The sequence below is a fragment of the Rhinolophus hipposideros genome (genome assembly GCF_964194185.1).
Source record: "Rhinolophus hipposideros genome assembly, chromosome: 4".
Classification (NCBI taxonomy): Eukaryota; Metazoa; Chordata; class Mammalia; order Chiroptera; family Rhinolophidae; genus Rhinolophus; species Rhinolophus hipposideros.
This window is the reverse complement of record NC_138050.1, coordinates 92,674,084-92,695,062: the sequence shown is the minus strand read 5'-3', so window position 1 is coordinate 92,695,062 and position 20,979 is coordinate 92,674,084. Positions and strand designations below refer to the sequence as shown.

Here is a 20,979-nt window from a genome sequence, read left to right as displayed (position 1 = left end):
TTTGTTACATTTTAGTACATATTTTTAAAAGTCATGTTTTACTAACAAGTTTTCAAAGCTGCCAAGATACCAGTTATCAACTGTGTGTAATGTATCTGTGTATAATTCTTTGCAAAAAGCAAGTGTTTGTGCATGCATACGTAAAAACATAATGTATGTATATATTTGTCTCTTCTATACACACATATATACAGATGCAAACAAGTTAAAATTTCACCTAAATGACAGGTTCCGTGGCCTTTGTCTTTCTAGTCACTTTAGTTGGTGCTCCCTGCATTTATGTTACTGATACCTTCATCCTCCTATTCAACTAGGTTACCTAGTAATCATTCGTCTACTTTGCTTCCAGCAACCGACTGTGTTGGTCCCCTGCAGTCACATTTCACATGTCTCTTGCCCCCACTTCCATGGCTGCCGTTGTGGTGTGAGTGTGGGTCTCTCGCTTGGACTGCTGCAGTAGCCTGTTAACGGTCTCTCCACAGAGCCTTTCTCCATCGCCTAGTTCATTCTCTGCACTGCTGCCACATTATCTTCCTCCAGCATGACTCAGAGCCCTGCTTGTCTTTCAAATGCCTTACTTTGGGATTCCAGCCCAAGTGGCAGTTTACCTTGTCAACTTTCTAAGTTATTTCAAATACATTTTGTTCGCGCCAAATGGAGCTACTTGCTCTTTCTTTGATTTTCTATGCTTTCCTTAGTTATACTTTTGAAAAAAGAAAAAAGGATTTCACCATTTTTACACCATTCATCTTGTTTTCTCTCTCCTAGTACTGCATGGCCAAATTGTCCCATGCTTTTAGACTCAGATCAAATGCTTCCCTCTTCACAAAGCAAAGTAGTTGCTGCTTTATTAAAATCTTAGAACACTTTATCCATGTTAAGAAGTGTACTGCTTTTTACTTAGCACTAAAATTATTTTTCTTTCTTTTTTTTTAAAATTTATTTCTTTTTAAAATTTATTTCTTATGTCTTTAAAGAGGTTGTAAGCTTTTTAAGGTCAGAATTCTTGTTTGTGTCATATTTGTTTAATTCTATATTTGTTGCACAGTGTGCAGGTGTTATGCTGGGCTCTTATGTCAGTATGTCACGCAATCCTCCTAACAGTTTTGTAAGGGGGTGTTATGTCCATATAGATTAGAAAATTGACGGAAAGAACTGTTGACTATCTTATTTTATGATTAGACAGCTAATAGGTGATGGATCTGAGTCTTCCTGTATCTCTAAAGTATTAGCTCTGAGTCTTATATGTAATAAACATTATAACAAATAATTGTGAAATGAATGGGTTACAAAGCACATAAAGCTAATTACTCTTTGAACTAAAACTGACATTCTTGTACCACTCTCAAATCTTGCCTGTTGTTGAAAGTGCGCCAAGGAGCAACATTTCAAGCTTTGGTGTTTTATGATACGTCACTCTCCACTATTTTCTTAGTTTGAAAGTGCTTCTTTTGGGAGGTAAATAAGGCAATTTAAGCACATTTTTAATTTCTTAGTAGTCATTCCTTATGATACTAATGTGCTACATTTTGGGCTGCTGTACCCTGCAATATAAGATAATGTTTCATAATTACATTGTTTAGTTGAAAATGTACAAAAGCAGGTAAGTGGTTTGACAGTTTTACATAAATAGCCAAGTTTATGAACTTTGAATTTCCCAGCAAAATCCCACTTATTTTATGTGATCCTTTCCTTTAACAAATTGATATGTTGTATTTTTTATTATCATTAGAGATTTTTTAAAAATGTGGTAAGATGTTCTCAAGTCATATCAACGTCTTACATCATTTTCCCACCCAGCCAGCCAGAATTACATCACGTCGGGTCAGTTAAACTTTCCTAGGAACTTTCTCACCCTACACACACACACACACACACACACACACACACACACACACACACGCACACAGAGAGAGAGAGAGAGAAAGAGAAAGAGAGAGATTAGTAGTAGTTTGATAGTTGTCCTTATAACGTTTTATTATGTATCTTTGTACTTTGTTCCCTGAAAGCCTGTTAGTATTTCTTATTAGGGAGCAATAAAAATTTACATTAAAAAGAGTTTAAAAACATCTTAATATAATTATAGTTCTCTTTGGTTTTATAGGTTTTTGATTTGGTAACCATAGCGATGTAGAAACCATGGAGAGTATAATTACTTGAGCATCTGGCAAGTAATACACAGAAATCAAATGTGCACATAGAAAACATAAACCGTAGAGTTAATTTTGAAAGTAATCTTCTAAAATAAATAGGGGAAGGGAACATTGAATAGTATTTAAACTATGTGCAGGTGTTTTAGCTGTAGCAAGTTGATGACATACAAGTGAAGAAAAGAACAAAAGCGTTTATCATTCCAAACTGAAACTCGTACCCATTTAGCATTACCTTCCCATTTCCCACCTTCTTCCTCCCAGTTTCTGCCAACCATGATTCTCCTTTCTGTCTCTATGAATTTGACCACTTTAGGTACCTATAGAAGTGAAATTGTAGAATATTTGTCCTTTTGTGTCTGGCTTATTTCACTTAGCATAATGTCTCCACATTTCATTCAGATTCTAGCATGTGTCAGAATTTTCTAACTTTAAGGCTGAATAATATTCCACTATATATATATATATATATATATATATATATATACACACACACACATATATATATGTGTATATATATGTGTGTGTGTGTATATATGTGTGTACATATATATGTGTATATGTGTGTGTGTGTGTGTGTATATATATATATATATATACACATACACACAACACATTTTGTTCATTCATCCACTGATGGACATTAGGGTTGTTTCTACCTTTTAGCTATTGTGAATAATGCTCTTTTGAGCATGGGTGTATAAATATCTGTTTAAATTCCTGCTTTCAATTCTTTTGGGTATATACCCAGAAATAGAGTTGCTGATCATATGGTTATTTTTACATTATTTGAATAACTGCCATATTGTTTTTCATGATGGCTGCACCATTTTATATTCCCATCATCAGTGCGCAAGGGATCCAATTTCTACACATCCTTGCTAATCCTTGTTATTTTTTAAAAAATAATAACCATCCTAATAGGTCTGAAGTGGAAACTTATTGTGGTTTTGATTTGTGTTTCCTTGGTGCTTGATGATGGTTAGCATCTTTTCTTTCAAGTGCTTAGTGTCCATTTGTATATCTTCTTTGGAGAAATGTCCATTTAAGTCCTTTGACAATTTTTGAAATCTGTTTGTTTTGTTGTGTGATTTCTCAATACATTCTGGATATCAATTCCTTTTCAGATATACGATTTACAAATATATTTTCACTTTTCATGGTTTGCATTTTCACTTCGTTTGTAGTGTTTTTTGATGCACAAAAGTTTTAATTTTGATGAAGTTCAGTTTTATCTTTTTTTTTGGTTACCTGTGCTTTCAGTGTCATACCTATGAAATCATCGCCAAATCCAGTGTCATGAAGCTTTACCCCTATGTTGTCTTTTAGAAGTTTTTATGAGTTTAGTTCTTAATTTAGGTCTTTGACCCATTTTGAGTTAATTTATATATATGATGTAAGAACATAGGTAACGTTCTGTAATGGTAATTATTAAAAATGCACAAAAAGTTTAAAGTTAAGATGAATAAAATAACAGCTAGTGCTTAACACCTCAAAAGAAAACAAATAGGTGGAATAGATAACTTAAAGAAAGCCTGAAAGTTCCTTATGACATTTTCAAAGGAATTTATAATGTGAGAAATTGCTTTTGCAAGGAGTGCAACATTTTCCCCATTTGTGTAATACGTTGTTCTCTCTCTAATTTTAAATATGAGAGGGAAAAAAGAAAACAAATTAGTGGAGTTTGGAACCTTATTTTTATTAAAGAACAATCGGTTGAATACTTCTTCAAAATATAAATTGATAAACAAGTCTTTATTAAGGACATTTTATTGTAGTTGAAAGTAATCTCCATATTATAAACTGTAACAGCTTGATCTCTTTAAATAATTTCAAATCACCATTATCACTATTCCTATAAATTGTTTCTAATCATAGCACTTCTGATCTCTGTTCCAAGAGTTCGGGACAAAGACCAAATATGTATTTATTGTTATATTGCAATATCACAAGTATGTTGTTTGCTAATAGATTTTATGTCTGAAAATTTTATTTTAAGGATAATTTCCAGGTCAGGTCTATCAGACTGTAGTTTTAATGTACTTTAAAGTAAACTTTTTGTTACCAAAGTCTGATATCTTTGAATTTGCTACTTATTGGGGAGGGTTTTTTTTGCTGTGTTTTCTTATGGGAACAGCTTGGTAAATATTTTTGAAAACTGAATGTGAACATGTGTTTTGGTATGGGAAGATCATAGGAGAGCTTTTGTTAATTAGGAAGTTAGGAATAAAATATTTTATATAGTTTGAAATATTATAGGAAGCTTTTTCCCCTGTTTCTTATAAGAATATACTAAAATACATAGATTCCTGGTACATTGCAAATGCTGTAAATATATTTTTTATGCATAATTTCTGTTTTGTGACTCATTTTTCTCACAGAGCTTGTCAAAACACAATAGAAGCAATATTGGAACTGAAGGTGGACCACCTCCTTTTGTGCCTTTTGGACAGGTAATGACTTTCATGTTGGCAGATGAATTTTAATCAGCAAAAAGTGTTTTTCATTTGTATTCAAGTTGTATTTAGTTTTGTGCCAAACTATTCATTCAGAGGTTATGGAGTTATATGGAAAGATATTCAGTACCGGAATTTAATAATTGTCTTTTTTTTCTTTACTGTAATTAAATTGTTGGTGCAGATGCATTTCTCAAGAGCTGTTAACCCAAAGAGTGAAGAAATTAAGAGGTATCCTTCAAGATCAACTTACAACTAATTAAGATAGGATGGTGGTGGGGCATTTTTTTTTTTTTGAGAGAAAGGGAAATGCAAAAATAAGAAGTTAAAAATATGCTGTAATCTCTCATTTTGTTCATTAAAAACAAAAGAGAGAGAGAGAAAATCCAAATGTCACCAGGAGGTTGCCGTTTAGCTCAATTGGTTAGAGTGTTGTGCTAATAACACCAAGGTTGGCAGTTCGATTCCTTCATGGGCCACTGTGAGCTGTCTTCCTTAAAAAAAAAAAAAAAATAGAAAAAAAATTGTCACCAGAAGGATGACACAAAAAAAGTGAGAACACAAGAGTCAGGGAAGGGTCTCACTGCACTTGAGGGGAGCCTGCTATCCCAGCCATCCTTTCCAACATGCTATTCGTCTGCCTTGCTCCAAATACCCATCTCAGTCAGGGACTGAATTTTATTTCCATTTGGTATTTTCCTTTTCCACCACAGCAGCACTGATCCTTCTCTCACATAAGCTAAAGGCTTTCTGTCTCCTTCCTATTTTTTAACCCACTTGCTGAGAAATGTTACCTCAAGGAGCTCCTCAGCTGGCCGTTATCTTGTGTCTTCCTGATTGTTCTCAGTGTCAAACCGCATTGAGAACCATCTCCTGAGGCCTTTCCCCATGTTATCCCTGAAGAGCCTAATCCCTATGGCAGCTTGCTTTTTGCCACAAGGTGCCACCGAAATTTAGCTTTGGTCATCTGCTTTGCGTTTGTTCTTTGTTCATCTTTGAGAGTACTGTCTCAGAGTGCAGATGCGTTGGGGACACAGCAGGTGAGAAACCGCGACCTTCATTTCAGTAGCAACTGAAAAGAAAGCAAAATTTTGTTTGAAAAAGAGATACCTAGTTGATCAGAAGATAAATGGGTAGGGTCAGTTAATTGGCATTTTCAAAAAGCATTTTGTAGGGTCTACTCAAAATTAAATGAAAGTCATTCTTGCATCATGGCTATTTGTCAATTTTCATTGTGTTTTAAAATAAGGGACAGAATGATAAAAGGAGGCAGGATGCCCTGTGGTGTGACCTGTGTTGATGATATTCTCACTTCTGCCCCCAGAATGAAAACAATGTAAACATTCTACTAATTTATGTTTAAAAATGATAAGTGATATGTTTGTAAGAATTTGCTTTTCCTTAAACATTGTAGTGATAAGATTTTTTTCATAAGTGCCTCAGAGACTTATGATTTAATTATTTTCCAGAACTTGAAGTGTGTTTTATTAGTTTTTTGTCTTAGGAAGTATAATAAAAGTTGTAGTTTTAATAATAATATTTGTTTATAAAATCCATTCTGAAAAATTCTTATTCAGCATCTCTTAGCCGTGTATATGACTTAAAGACAGATCATGTTGGCTGTGAATTGGTATCAACAGGATATACTTACATTGCTAAAAATCTGTGTTTGTATAACACTTTCCTTTGAGAACATGTTTTTCTTCCTTTTATTAATAAATTGAGCAAACGATCATTTTATAGGATGTTTTACTGCTAGGATTGGAAGGGAGGACAGAATTCAGGGCTTATTTTTCAGTAATGATGTTTTTCTCAATGTATTTTATGAGACTAAAAATCAAAAACTTTGTAGCCTGATTGAGGGAAAGAAAGGTATATTTTTAACTTTTGGTTTATAAATTCAAGAACATCTTTTTATGTTAAAACAACTGTACTCCTGAACCCTCATATGGATATTGTGACATAATGTGTAAATCAAGCTCTTAATAAAAAACTGAATTTACCTTTTCTCGTGCAATAGTCTAGACTGTTTGAAATTTAAATTATTTTAGGTCATTATCTTAAAATGAAACTTAGATCTTTTGGTCAATGTATGTTTTAAATATGTGCCCTGTTTTAGACGGCCATATTTTTGGGTAGCTTTTTATTTACCAGTTACACTTATTTAAAAGTTATTTTAATCCGTTTTCTACTTTTATTTTTAAATCTATGGGAAAGAATTGTACTCGTATTTTTATTGGCTCTCAACTGTTGTCATACAAACTTTTTTTTTTAAAGAAGTAATACTTTCTTATGAGAACCTTAAATCTCTTTTGGAACTACTGAAGTGATTGATTTTTATTTATTTTTACCAGAAATGTGTATCTCATGTCCAAGTGGATAGCAGAGAACTGGATCGGAGAAAGACATTACAAGTTACAATGCCTGTCAAACCTACAAATGATAATGATGAATTTGAAAAGCAAAGGACTGCTGCCATTGCAGAAGTTGCAAAGAGCAAAGAAGTAAGAAACTAAATCATCATAAATTTTTCTTATTTCTTGCCATTATGTTCTATTTACACTACTTACATTTATTATTGTCTTTTCATAAGCTAACGAATTCAACAAACTTTGGACATTCTCCATGCATATTCCATCAGTAGAAAATGACCTGGCCCCTTATGAATTCCTAAGCTTACACATTTTGGTCATGTGTTCTTTTAACAAGTCCTCCTGACAATTATATTCAGTTACTCTTGCTAGCAAGCCATCCTTCTTTTCTCCCACTTTCTTTTCTTCTTACAGTGTAACAACTGACTCCATACTTTTTATTATGTCAAAAAGTTTCCTGTTAGTAGCTCAGCTTGATGACACTTTTTGAGGGTAATTTCCCATATAATAGCAACTTCTGAAAATGCAGGTAAAAATCAGAGGATAAAACAGTGGCTCAGGATTAGCATTTTTGTCACTTTTCATTCTTAAATCTATTTAATATATATAGTAAAAAATATTTTTTCCTTTGGATTGTGTTTGTATTTAGGCACACATACCCCTGTCATCATTTACTATTAATAGCCAAATGGTTTTCTTTTAATTATTTTTAATTTCTTGCTTATTTTAAATAGGTGTTTTTCCCTATTGATTGATTTGTAGACTTTGATAAGAATTTTTAATTACTGAATTAGTTCCTGTACAGACTTTTCTTAACCAGTGAGATTGACATAGTTTCCTTTACTCAAGAAAGCTAATTGCTTTCTATTGAAATTCAAAGTTTAAGAAGGAGAATTCTTGCATTTTGGTTGTTCTTCCTGCAATGTGTCTTTCTATCATCAGTCTAACGGTGGGGCTGAGGACACAAACTCTGTGTCAGTCACCCTAGAAGCAACCTTAAGTAACCTTGGGTGGGTTACTTAAAATCGGGTGCCCCATTTTTCTCTATCTATGAAAAGAAGATGATACTGGTACCTACTTCATATGGTTATGGTTATAATTAAAACTGATAACCTTTAAAACATTTAGAACACCACATGGCGCAGATCATGATGCTCCTTTGCTAAAAGCTCTCAATAAATGCGGCTATTGCTATTCTTCAGGATTTTCTCTATTCTGAGGCACATTTAAAAAAGCCATTTTTAATATTTTTGAAATTAATACATTTTACACAGTTTACGTGCAATGGTTTCTTTTTCCCAAAAAGCTATCAAAATTATGGCGTTTCGGATGAGCATATTGGGTGTATATCAATTTCTTAATGACGGGAGGAAAGTTGTTCTTTTGATTTACATTTTTCTCAAACTTTTCTCCCAAAGTTTGGGTTGAGGTGATCTAGTGCTATCTGTTTCCTGGAACACAGGTAACATAATGTACTATAATTGGTTATAGAAAGTCATAATTGGTCACATGTATTTCCCATAAGTATTTGATAAAGAATTGTAATTTTTCTGAAGCAGATGTAAAGCTTCTCAATTTATATATGAGACTTGACGGAGGCTCAAAACTTGCCAGAGGTTACCCACTGACAATTCTAGGACAAAAACCTATTGTATTTTAGTAGAAGATTATATCTATATTTATTTACCTTTCTACATAGATAAGTATATACCTTTTTATCTTTAATCTGTCTGAATATCAAAATCATATAACAGTGTAATTGTTCTGTAAAGATCTATTATGATCATTCATTTCAATACTTGGGTGGATTTGGTGGAATCTACTGCAAATGACCAAGTGATAATTTTCATTCCTTTTTCCTTTATTCTTTCATTCAGCAAATGTTTTTTGAGAACCTGCTGTGTGCCAGGAAGTGTTTTAAATGCTTAGGTTAAATCAATGAATACAGAGACAAAAGCTCCCTGCCCTTATCATGCTTATATATAGTAAGGCTGACAGACTGTTAGCATAATAAGTATATAAACTATATGGTAGATTAGAAGTTCGTAAGTGCTACAGGGGGAAAAGAATTAAAAGTAGAATAGCATGGAGCATTGGGAGTGCCAATTGCCCTGGGAAGGTGCAATTTAAAATAGGATGGTCAGAATTTGAAAATTCTTTGAAATTCTTGTGTAGTTTACATTCTAGTAAGGACAGTACATAATGTAAACATACTAAGTAAGTAAATTGAGATTTCAGTTTTAAATATAGTCATTTGAATACTCCTCAGTATGGTGAGGTTTGAGCCAAGGCTTGAAAGAGATGAAGAGAATTAGCTCTGTGGTTATGAGAGGAGTCGTCTGGGGAGAAGGAAAAGCTGTTGCAAAGGCTTAAAAGCAGGAGTATACGTTCAAGGAATAGTAAGGTGACCAATAGAAGCTGAGAGAGCTGTGGGACAGGTAGTAGAATATAAAGTCAAGAGTGGTAATAGGGTTCTGCCTATGTGGGGCCCTGTACACCGTCTGAAAGAGATTGGTCTGTATTCATAGAAAAACGAGCCTTGGAAGGGTTTTCAGCACAGCAGTAACTTCCGCTGACTTTCATTTTAAAAGTCTAATTCTGGCTGCTGTGTTCAGAACAGATTGTAGAGATGGAAGATTGGAATCAGACAAATTAGGAAATTATTGAAATAATCCAGCGGGAGAAAAATGATAGCAGCTTGAATGAAGATGGCAGCTGTGTAGATGGTGCAAAGTGGTCAGATTCTGGAATTTGTAAAGTGGTCAGGGTTTCTGAGAAATTCAATGTGAGGAGTGAGAGAAGAGATGTTGTGAATGACTCCAAGGGTTTTGCCCTGAGAAATTGGTCGGTTAGCATTTGCCTTGAATTGGAGAAGGCTGGGTTGGACCAAATTGGGAGAGAAGGAATATGTGGCATTTTGTTTTGAATGTATTAATATTGAAGTGCCTATCAGACATCCGTGTGGTAATGCTTAATAAGCAGTGAGACAGAGGAGTGTAGTTGAAGGGTGAGCTTTGGAATGGATATATACATTTGAGAGTTGCAGGCATATAAATGTCATTTAAAATTATGAGGCCAAATGAGATCACAAAAGGCATGAGTGCTGATAGAAAAGAGAAAAGGGTAAGGAATGGACCCTGTAGCGTTTCAACCTTACAGGTTGGATGAAGAAGGAGAACCAGCCAAGATTTGACCAGTAAGATAGAATCAAAACAAGAATGCAGAAATTGTATCATGGAGGAAGGAATATTGAATTTATCAAAAATATTGAAAAAGTCCTATAAAATATGGCCTGTGAATTAATGTAGAATTGGGAAGTCATTAATTCCCTGCACATTGTTCTTAACATTCATATAGATGGTGGCAAGATAAAATACAGGGTATCAAGATAAAGTTTAAGTGTGCAAATATCAGTTGATGTGAAAATCTATTCAAGTTCTTCAGTGATTATTTTAGTTCTTTCAGTGAGGAAGTAAGCAAAGCCAACAGTGATAATGGGGGAGAAGATGTTGGTGGTTTGAGGAGTGAGGAAAACATGTAAAATAGTTGTCTATAAGATTGGGAGGGTGAATGGGTTAGAGAAATACAGGAAGATTGATAGACAGCATGAAAGGCCTGCTTGAGTTTCATGGGATGTTCTCTCAGATGCCTAATTCACATAACCTGGACAAGATGGTGTGGCATAAAGGACGACATCAGTTACCTTACGGGTAACATTTAAATTGTGATGTTTCTGGATATTTATATTTTTAGTGAGTAACAACTATTTTAAAGCAGTGAAAAGCAATTCTGAAAGTCCTGTTGTTTATCCTATTCCTTAATCCGTAAAATGGAAAGAAAATAATAAGGAAATGCATCCAGAAGATGGGAATATTTCACTGGCACTAAAAGAAAAAGTACTTTTGGAGTTACGGAATTTATATTCTAGACATATATTTAATTTGGAACAGGTCAGTCTCCAGACTTTTCAGGTAACTGTGTTCTAACATATTAAGCAAAACAGTAATATGGTTATCTGTTATGAGTGTTTAACTGTGTGCCAGTTACTAAATTCATCACTCATGTTGATGATGTCATTTAGTTCTCACAACATCTCAGTCAGGTTTTATCATCCCTATTTGAAGCGTGAAAAGCTTGAGTGTTATGAAAGGAGGAAGTTAAGTGACTTGTCTGAGGGCAGGAGCTAGAAAGTAGCTGAACCAAGATTTAATCCCAGCTTTGTCTAGCTCCAAAGCCAGTATTCTTAACTATACTACATTGTCTCCCAGTCTATTAAACTTTATATCACATTAATATAAACTCACATTTTTCTTTACAATTATACAAGTGATGACTATCAAGACATTCCAAATCTGTTTTGTGGTGGGATTACATAAACCAAAAATTGAATGAACCCAGGAACACATCTTTGGTTTTTTGAAGATGTTATTTTCATTTTTATTTAAATTAAATTTGAATATTGTGGTGTATCAACCACCTAATGGAGATGTTTATTATGTTGTCCATAAATGCTTATCTAACATCATTTTTCTATTTTTCAGGTTCTATTTCTTTATATTTTCATCTCATTCCAAATAAATTTATATCTAGGATGTTTACTTACTATAATCATTGTAAAGTATATTTTAAAATGTTCATTATTATTTCTAATAAAAATCAAGTCTTGACTTCTTCCTCTTTTATTAGATCTGTTAGAACTATAAACATATTATATAATCAGATGATTAATTTGATATTATACAAGTAACAACTGTGGGATGCTTTTTAATTTTGAGTTTGTATCTTTTTAAACCAAAGTTCTTTTTATGTTCTAGTCTTTTCACAGTAGTTTTGGTAAAACATAAATGAAATCAAGTCAAAATTTCAAATTTGATTACATATATAATTATTCAAATAAATTAAGCAAAATAAGAAATACAGATTTCTAAGTTTTTATACATAGTTGGTAAGATATAGCATATGTAATTAATGTAAATAATAAATTAGTAATGAGAGTTTTAATTCATTGTCAAAATTTATATTAGGTGTTTACTTTCTAAGATTATGGAATCATATTACTGCTTAGTGCCATGCCAGAAGCAGCCTTGCCATGTAGCTTTTATGATAGTAGTCAATTATTTTACCCTAGAATCATTTTTTACACCTAATCACCATAATGCTTGTATTATTATTTTTAAAAAAATTGTTGTCTATTTAAGTTTATTCTGATGACGTGCCTTGGAGACTTAAAGATTATAATCATATAATTATTTTATTGTCTTTCCCGGACGTACGGAAAGAAGAGATTATGGCTAGTAAGTATTTGTTTAAAAGGAATTAGGTAACTTCTTTTTTTTTCATGTAAAACATAAATTAGAAACTTTTATTACTTCAATTTTACTAGATTATTTAGTTGTAGCTTAGTCTTCAGAACTATTTTTAAATGCTATTTACTTATATCTCTTTTTTCTTTTTTCTAAAGACCAAGACATTTGGAGGAGGTGGTGGTGGTGCTAGAAGTAATCTCAACATGAGTGCTGCTGGTAACCGAAATAGGGAAATTTTACAGAAAGAAAAGTCAGCCAAATCAGAGGGGAAGCATGAAGGTGTCTATAGAGAACTGGTAAGGCTAAGAACCAACATGAAGTTAAAGTGTTCTTCCTTCAGTAGCCTTGATGTCTTATTCTTTCTCCCAATGACCGCTGGCTTTGTTCAGTGTATTATGGATAGATGTTGCAAGTCTAAGAAGGCTTTCATTAAGTATTCCAGTTCACTCATTGAAAATGTGGGTTGTTTGAAACATAATTTCCTTAAAATTTCCATTTTACTTAAATTTCTAATGTCTGAATAACATCCTTTACAATAGATTGCTAAAAAGCCATCAAATTAAATAGAAGACACTCAATGGAAGCTATATTTTAAAATTTGATGCATCAAAAACACAGTTATCTGCCTTCCCTTACCCTTTCCCACATCTTTTCTAATATTTTGTCTAAAGAGATTTTGTTTAGCTTTGTTTTGCTCTTTGGGAAAAATATATTGAAGCAAGTATATGTATATTATAGACTCAACTGCAAGATATACCTGAGTTTTTAAGATAAATAAAAAGAGTCAGATATATTTCTGATACACTACAGTTTCTGCAGATATAATGGAACTGATAAGAATTCATTTTCCTCTGCCTTTAGAGGTTGATTGACTTTGAACAAGGTTGTCTGCATGGTGCAGAATACTGAGACTACCTTAAATAATGGGGTTTATTATCTCACATAACAAGAAATTCAGTGGTAGATGGTTACAAAGGTTGATAAATTCAGCAGTATAACAATGTTGGAGTTCTGGTGGGCACCTCCGTGATTTCCTGGCCTTCTTCTTAGTGTTCTAGCATTCTCCATGTATTAAATCTTCATGCAAAAAGTTCAAAGTCAAAAAGGAAAGGGGGTATTTCCCTGGGTGTGGGTCTTTTTTATCAGATAAGAAAATATTTTCTGAACTCCAGCAAATTCCATTTATGTCTCAGACTAGAAATGGGTCATATACTCACTCCCAAATCAATCACTGGCTAAAGAGAATGGGTTTCTAACTATGGGCTAGGCTTTCTCTTCCTTGAACATATGACCATCTCATTCTTTAAAAAATAAAAAGAGTTTTCAGGTTAGAGTGGATACAGTGAACTGAAAAAGACATGGACCCTAACTCAAGAAGCTTTTAAACTTGAGTAAATTGAGACTACTTCTCTGGGGATATCTTGCCATAGAACACCAGAGACCTGCAGTTTGGGGTTATTATGAGGATTGAAAACATATGAAGGAAGTGATGTCCCAAAGATGGTGGAGTAGAAAGTTCCAGGAATTGGCCCCTCCACCGAAACAACTATTGACAAACACTGAAGCAACTTTTTTATAACCCTGGAGCCTAGTCAAACTCTTGCAACATCCAGAGTATTGATTGATGGAGAAGAAGCTATTCACTAGTTGATCACAGAGATACTGGAACAAAGATTTCAGTGATCACATACCACAGCGATATAATTTTTGCAAAGAAAGTTTGGAAAGTCACTAAACAAACTTACAACCATAGTCATCATCAAGTAATAACAACAATCTCTGAGGAGGAGGGAGAATCTGATTTCCATAATTACCACCATTACAGTATTCAAAATGCCCAGTTCTGAACAAAAAATTACCAAGCGTACCAAAAAACAGGAATATATGAATCATTTATAGGAAAAAAGGAAATTGAGAGAAATCATTTCTGAAGAAGCCCAGGCATTGGACTAACTAAACAAAGATTTTAACTGTCTTAAATGTGCTCGAAGATCTGAAGTGAACCATTGACAAAGAACTAAAAGAAATTAGGAGAACAATATATGAGCAAATAGGGACTATCAATAAAGAGATAGAAATTATAAAGAAATTCAGTAGAATTTTAAGAACTGAAAAATACATTACCTGAAATTAACAACAACAAAAGAATTATTGCTCTGATTCAACATCAGAGTAGAACAGGCAGAAGAAAGAATCAGTGAACTTTAATATAGGACAATTGAATTGACCCAGTCTAAGATGCAGAAAGAGAAAACAATGAAGAGAAATAGAACCTAAGGGACCTCTGGGGTACCATAAAATATATCAACATACATATTGTGGGAGTCTCAATAGGAGGAGAGAGAAAGAAACAGGAAAAATATTTGAAGAAATAATGACCCCAAATTTGATGAAACTATGAATCTACAAATCCAAGAAACTCAACAAATTCCAATAGGATAAACTCAAAGAGAGACGCACCAAGACACATTATAGTCAAATTGTTGAAAGCTAAAGACAGAAATCTTGAAAGCAGTGAGAGAGAAGCAACTCATCAAGAACAATATTGTACACCTGAAATTAATACAACCGATATAAGATTGTATACCAATTATACTTAATTTAAAAAATTGAAAAATAACAGGGAACCTCAATAAGATAAACAATCAATTTCTCATTAGAGACCATGGAGGCAAGAAAGCAGTGGGATGACATATTGAAAATAATGAAAGGAAATACTGTTAAACAAGAATCCTAAAAAAAAAAAAAAAAATGAAGACCACCAAAATGATAATTTAAAATAAATGCCTAACCACTGAACTGTACACCTGAAATTAATATAAAACAATATTGACTGTCAGCTATAATTAATACACACACACACTGTGCCAAAAAATGTGTACACGTTTTAAGAAAGGAAAACTATATTAAAATTGTAATACTCAATATATACCAATAACCAAAGATGAATACAAGTCACGTTTGACTTCTGCAATTATAAGAGGTGCTCAAAGTGGTTACCATCAACATCCAGATGCTTCTGATTATGGAGAACTATTGCATGAGCAACGTTGACCAAAGTATCCACTTGTATACATTTTTTTGACAGCCCGGTATACATATAGTCACGGGATATAAAGTACAGCATAGGGAATCTAGTCAATGGTATTGGAATAACTATGTACGATGTCAGATGGACAGTAGACTTGTTGGGGTTATCACTTTGTGAGGGGTGTAAATGTCTAATCATTATGTTTTATACACCTGAAATTAATAATAAAAAAAGAAAATACTGGTATAAGTTTGAGTGTACATGAGTTATTCTAAAAACTGTGTTCCAAATTCTTTGCAACTTGGGTGGTTTTCAATTCTCTTTCTTTTCAACAATGGAAGGAAGACTTGATTGGAATGTCAGATGACAGGTCCTTGAAATAATTTTTGATAATAGATGGTATTATAGGTCCTTCCCCACAAGATATATTGAAGTTCTAACCACCAGTTTCTTAAAATGTGACTTTAGTTGGAAATAGGGTCTTTACAATGGTATCAAGTTAAAAAGAGGTCATTAGGGTGGACCCAAGTCCAAGATGACCCTAATTCGATCTCTTTATAAAGAGGGAAAATTTAGACATGGAGACAGACACATACAGAGGATAAATGACCTGAAAATACATAGCAAGAGGATGGCCATGGGATTGGAGTAATACATCTACAAGCCGAGAAATGCCAAAAATTGCTACCTAACAACAGAAGTTAGAAGAGGCAAGAGAGTTCTCTCCTAGAGCTGTTAAAGAGAGCAAGGCCCTGTCAGCCCCTAAGAATTTGGTTAACTTCAAATCAGGTCAACAAGAAAGCCAGCATAAGTTATAGGAAGATGGATATTGGTTGCTCATTAAGAATTTTTAATTCTTAATTAGATAAAATTTGGGAGATTATTAGGATAGAGAAAGGTTGGAAGGGTTGATTTTGGTTTTTTTTTACATTCAGATAAGATTTTTAATAAGAAGGATGAATTATAATTTTGATGTCCACTCCTTTTTACATTTACTTTAGCATATCTACAGCACGGATGTACATTTTCTCTAATGTGTCAACTCTGATCTATTGATAGTAGCTACTGTGTTTAGAAAGGATTCTGTGTTTGCAAGGATCCAGTCATCTTTTGGGAAAAAAAGTACTGTGCTTTTCTCTATGTCTACATGGATATCAGAGTGGCTGTCTGGAATACGCATGCCATGTATATGCTATCTTAAAGCCAACTCATCTTTGGTGTACAACGTTAGTTATGCATTCCTCAGCTGGTTATGGTTCAATAAATTTCTTCATGGGATATGTTTATGTTACTTAAAAAGTTCTTGAATTCTACTCAGGTCTCCACTCATTTGTCAAGGAGATTTTGGGTTCTGGCATTTGTAAAGCAGATTTATTTTATTCGGGGTATATGTTGTCAAAGCATCACAGATAGTATTGCAGTATTACTAATGAGTAGAACAGAATGCTGAAACAGTAGGGAGTAGAAAAAAGCAAAGCTACTGAGATGGTACTGTTTTGTTAGCTTCATTTTATATTTTGTATTTTTGGAGAGATATTATACTATATAAAGTACCTTTCTTTTCTAGAAGGGAGGGAGACGTATTAACCATGAAAATTTTTAATTCGGTAATTTGCACTGTCTCTATTATTTTCAAAAGCCTTATTCTGGCTTATCATAAAATTCCTTGTTTCTGTTTTGGGTTGTTTTGCATTTGTAATAGTACTTGTGAAGTCAGAGTGTACTCAAGGCACAATCCTACATATCATGCGGATTTTTCCTTGACTGTTGGCTTGAAAAAAACAGCAAGCGAATGTTGTATTATTATGACATTTTCCCATAAGCATGAGATACAATTGTTAGCTGAAAAGCAGTATATAGTTAAAAACATATACCTTGCTTTTTTTATTGGCTATCACATAGCTTTTCTCTTCATTCCTTACAGGTTGATGAGAAGGCTCTGAAGCACATAACAGAAATGGGCTTTAGTAAGGAAGCTTCAAGGCAAGCTCTTATGGATAATGGCAACAACTTAGAAGCAGCACTAAATGTACTTCTTAACAGCAGTAAACAGAAACCTGTTCCTGGTCCACCTCTGAGAGGTATAACTTGTTAAGCAATGTGCCAGATGGTATTGTTTCCTTTCAGACGCATATATACTGTTGACAGAGGCTAGGTTTTGTTGCTGTGAGGCTATAGCTTCATTTATTTACCATGTGGTAAGTAGAAGAAGCACCAGTTTGGGAACTAATCTTGGCATAGTCAAATGTACTATGTGATTTTTCAAGTCCTAATCCTATATTCTTTTTAAAAATTAGCGGTTAAAGACAATTTTTATGAAAATGATTTTTTTCCTTAAAAGATAATTTACATGAACAATTTAAAAATTTTAGATAGATCATTTAGAGGATTAAAAGTACCAGTTAATACAATCATTTGAAAATTTTTATTATTGAAACTAATAAAAAATAAAATAAATACAAAAATCTTTTATCAGCTATAGAATATGCAGAAAAATACATAAAAGTAATTTATACAAAGTCTTAAGATGTCTGCTGATTATATTTTAGTGTATTTTCTCCTTTTGTTTTTGCATGTACAATATATGTGTCTTGCTTTACTTCTTAAGGTAAAGGAAAAGGCAGGGGGCGAATAAGATCAGAAGATGAAGAGGAACTGGGAAATGCAAGGCCATCAGCACCGAGCACGTTATTTGATTTCTTGGAGTCTAAAATGGGGACTTTGAGTGTGGAAGGTAGGCTAACTTAAAAGTAGATTTTTTTTTTTTAAAGACCAAAGTTTATTTGTAATTGTACAAAGAGGTTTAGAGCAAGTAACAATATCAATTTATTTAATTGCAAATTTGCCTATTTGATAAAAGCACAGAAGAAAATTGTAATTGTTACATTTCAAAAATGCTGAATAGCAGCTTTAGCTTATATCTAACTATGTAAGTAGTAATGCCAAACTTGTCCCCCCAACTTTACTAGATAACAGATTCAGCGATGAAAACATATTGTTATGTTGGGGAAGTTGTAATTATATAATCTTATATAATGTCTTTTAATGTAAAATTGGTCTAGCTCTTCTTTTTCCATATATTATATATTGTATCAAAATATTCACACACTGACTGAATAAGCTCCTACAATGTGATGTATTTCTTACTATGATATATTCTAGTGATTAACATAAATATTGAAAAGAGAGGTAAATATATTAATTGCATACATTTTTTCTGAGCATGGAATATGGTAAATATTTTCTAAAATAGTGTTCAAAATATGATTCCAAAAATTAAGGGAAATATACTTTTAAATTTAGTTTTCATTTTCAGGTGTATTTTGAGTCAGACTAAAAGCTCAGAGATAAAATGCTTTATAACAAATTTGAAATGTCCCGATTTCAAGAAAACAGAAGCATATTTGCTAGATAGAAAAGGCAATATATTACTATTTTGAGAAGAATATATTATTCTCAAATAATAAGGCAATGTATTATTATTTTGAGAAAACAAATGTTTGATATGGACAAACAAGATTTATAAGCAAACACGGATAAGAGCAGTATTTTCTTGATAAATAAAGCATAATATATGCAGGTTTTCTATTGTTGTTGAACAAATTACAACAAAAGCAGTGGATTAAAACAATGCAGATTTATTTTTTCATCATTTCTGTGGGTCAGGAGTGCAGGTACAGCTTAGTCGAGGCCTGCGCTCAGGGTCTCACATATAGAAATTAAGATTTCAGTTGGACTATGATCTTGCCTGAGGCTGAGGTCCTCTCACGGGTTCACTCGTTGTTAGCAAAACTCGGTTCCTTGAGGATGTAGGATTCAAGTTCTCCTTTTCTTGCTTGATATTGCTGGGGGAGAGCTTTCCACTGCTAACGGCCCTCGAGTCCTCGCCATTTGTTGCCCTCCATAGGCAATTCACAAGTTTGTTTGCTTCTGCAGAGCTAGCAGGAGAATCTCAGCTGCTTCTTCAAATCTAACTTTTTAAATATTTTTGTCCCCACCTCCCTTTGTACTATCCCAGAGATCCTTGGCTTTGCTTTTATCCTTCTGATTCCCTACATTTGCTTTGACTCCTATAGTCTCCTAAATCATAACGAGGTTGAGACTGAGAAAAGTAGGTCTCCTGTGACCTGTGGGCCTATATTAGCTTTAGTTTTCACAGAATGCAACCTGTAACGATAAAATGAAGTAATATTAACATTCAATTTGAAAAAAGGTATCAATGTTAATTAAGATACATGACAAGAATAATACACTCAAAACTGGACATCAGTGTTAAAGAGAGTCACTTCTGAAGGGATAGAATTTATGAACACATCTGTTAATAGTGGATATTGTTTTAGTAGAGTGTGTATTTATGTTGCTATTATTAATATGACACAAAGTCAGCTGGAATGTGAGAAAAATATGGACATTGTAATAGTATTGTAGAACCCTGATTTTCACAGGGAATATAGCCTGTCACCTTCATAAATTCCCAAATTCAAGAAATTAAAGGTATTTCTAATATTTGTACAGGCTCTTAAATTTTATACACATTCGCATGTTCCTGTGATCATCCTAACCCCCAAAACCCTCTCCCCGCTCCCCCAACTTACATTGTAGTTTTCTATTCTACTTGATGACCTTTATTCTCAGAGAAGCAAACTTTTTTTCTTTCTTAAAAGTACTGTGTGGGAAGGCCGGCTCACCAACATGGGAGGTGGGCAGAAGGCTTCTTAGAGGAGGTGGCATTAGACAAGTATGAGGAAGAGTGTTGGGGGAAGGGTGTCCAGGCTTGAAGGGATCAGTGTCCCAGATCCCCGTGCCAGTGAGGGTGTGGGAGAGGTGGAAATAGAAGGTAGGTTGGAGCCAGATCAAGAAGATTTTGTCCTAATGAATTTTTGTTTTATCCAGAGGGTAGAGCAAAGCCATGAAAAGGTTTTTGGCATGAGAGCAATGAGGTTGGTTTGGTGCTTTCAGAAAATTTCTCAGTTTGCAAGGTGGAAAATGGGATTGAGAGTGAAGTGAGACTACAGTTGTGTGTGTCATGCATAATTACTCATGCTATAAATAGTAGAACAAAGGGTGCTATCGTTTCTTTATTCTGATTTTTAAAAGCTTTCATCAGAGGTAGTTGATCTTCACCTGTATTTTTCTTAGAGATTTTCTCTTACTAACTTTTTAAAATTGTATCTTTGAATTGGAGTCAAACATAATCCTAGTTGACATTTTTGTCAATTTTCTGGAAAAAAAAAAGGAGGTGGATTACATTGTTTAATGAGCGTAATCACTAATTCAAGTGTTCCGTGTGATATGTAATGACTTGATGTCAGCTTGGGAACATTCAATTGATCATTGTGTGATAGCGTTGTGTTCCAAAAGGCACTTATATGTAGATCTTTTTGAATTTGGTTTTATATTTAGATATTATAATTGGTGGTTAGATTATCAGTGTAAAAGGTCAGTGTTTATGTCATCATGTACCTTAAGTTTATCAATATCTCATTTCAGTAATATGTAACTTCAGTAATATGTAACTACCATTGAATATGTCATTTCAGTAATATGTAACTACCATTTCAGTAATATGTAACTACTATTGTCATTTCAGTAATATGTAACTTCAGTAATATGTAACTACCATTGAAAACAATGCCCACTGGGAACCTGTATGTTAAGTTTCAA

At 33.5% G+C, this 20,979-nt stretch overlaps 1 protein-coding gene across 9 annotated transcripts in view; it reads left to right on the top strand.

Moving 5' to 3' along the window:
* TDRD3 (tudor domain containing 3) overlaps positions 1-20,979 on the top strand; it is a 134,957-nt gene that overhangs the window by 60,043 nt on the left and 53,935 nt on the right. For all 9 annotated transcript variants that reach the window (XM_081045783.1, XM_081045788.1, XM_081045782.1 and 6 more), the window contains exons 6-10: positions 4,532-4,603; positions 6,961-7,110; positions 12,440-12,580; positions 17,240-17,396; positions 17,924-18,049. In XM_081045783.1, coding sequence (XP_080901909.1) covers positions 4,532-4,603; positions 6,961-7,110; positions 12,440-12,580; positions 17,240-17,396; positions 17,924-18,049 — 646 coding nt within the window. The remainder of the gene's footprint in view (positions 1-4,531; positions 4,604-6,960; positions 7,111-12,439; positions 12,581-17,239; positions 17,397-17,923; positions 18,050-20,979) is intronic.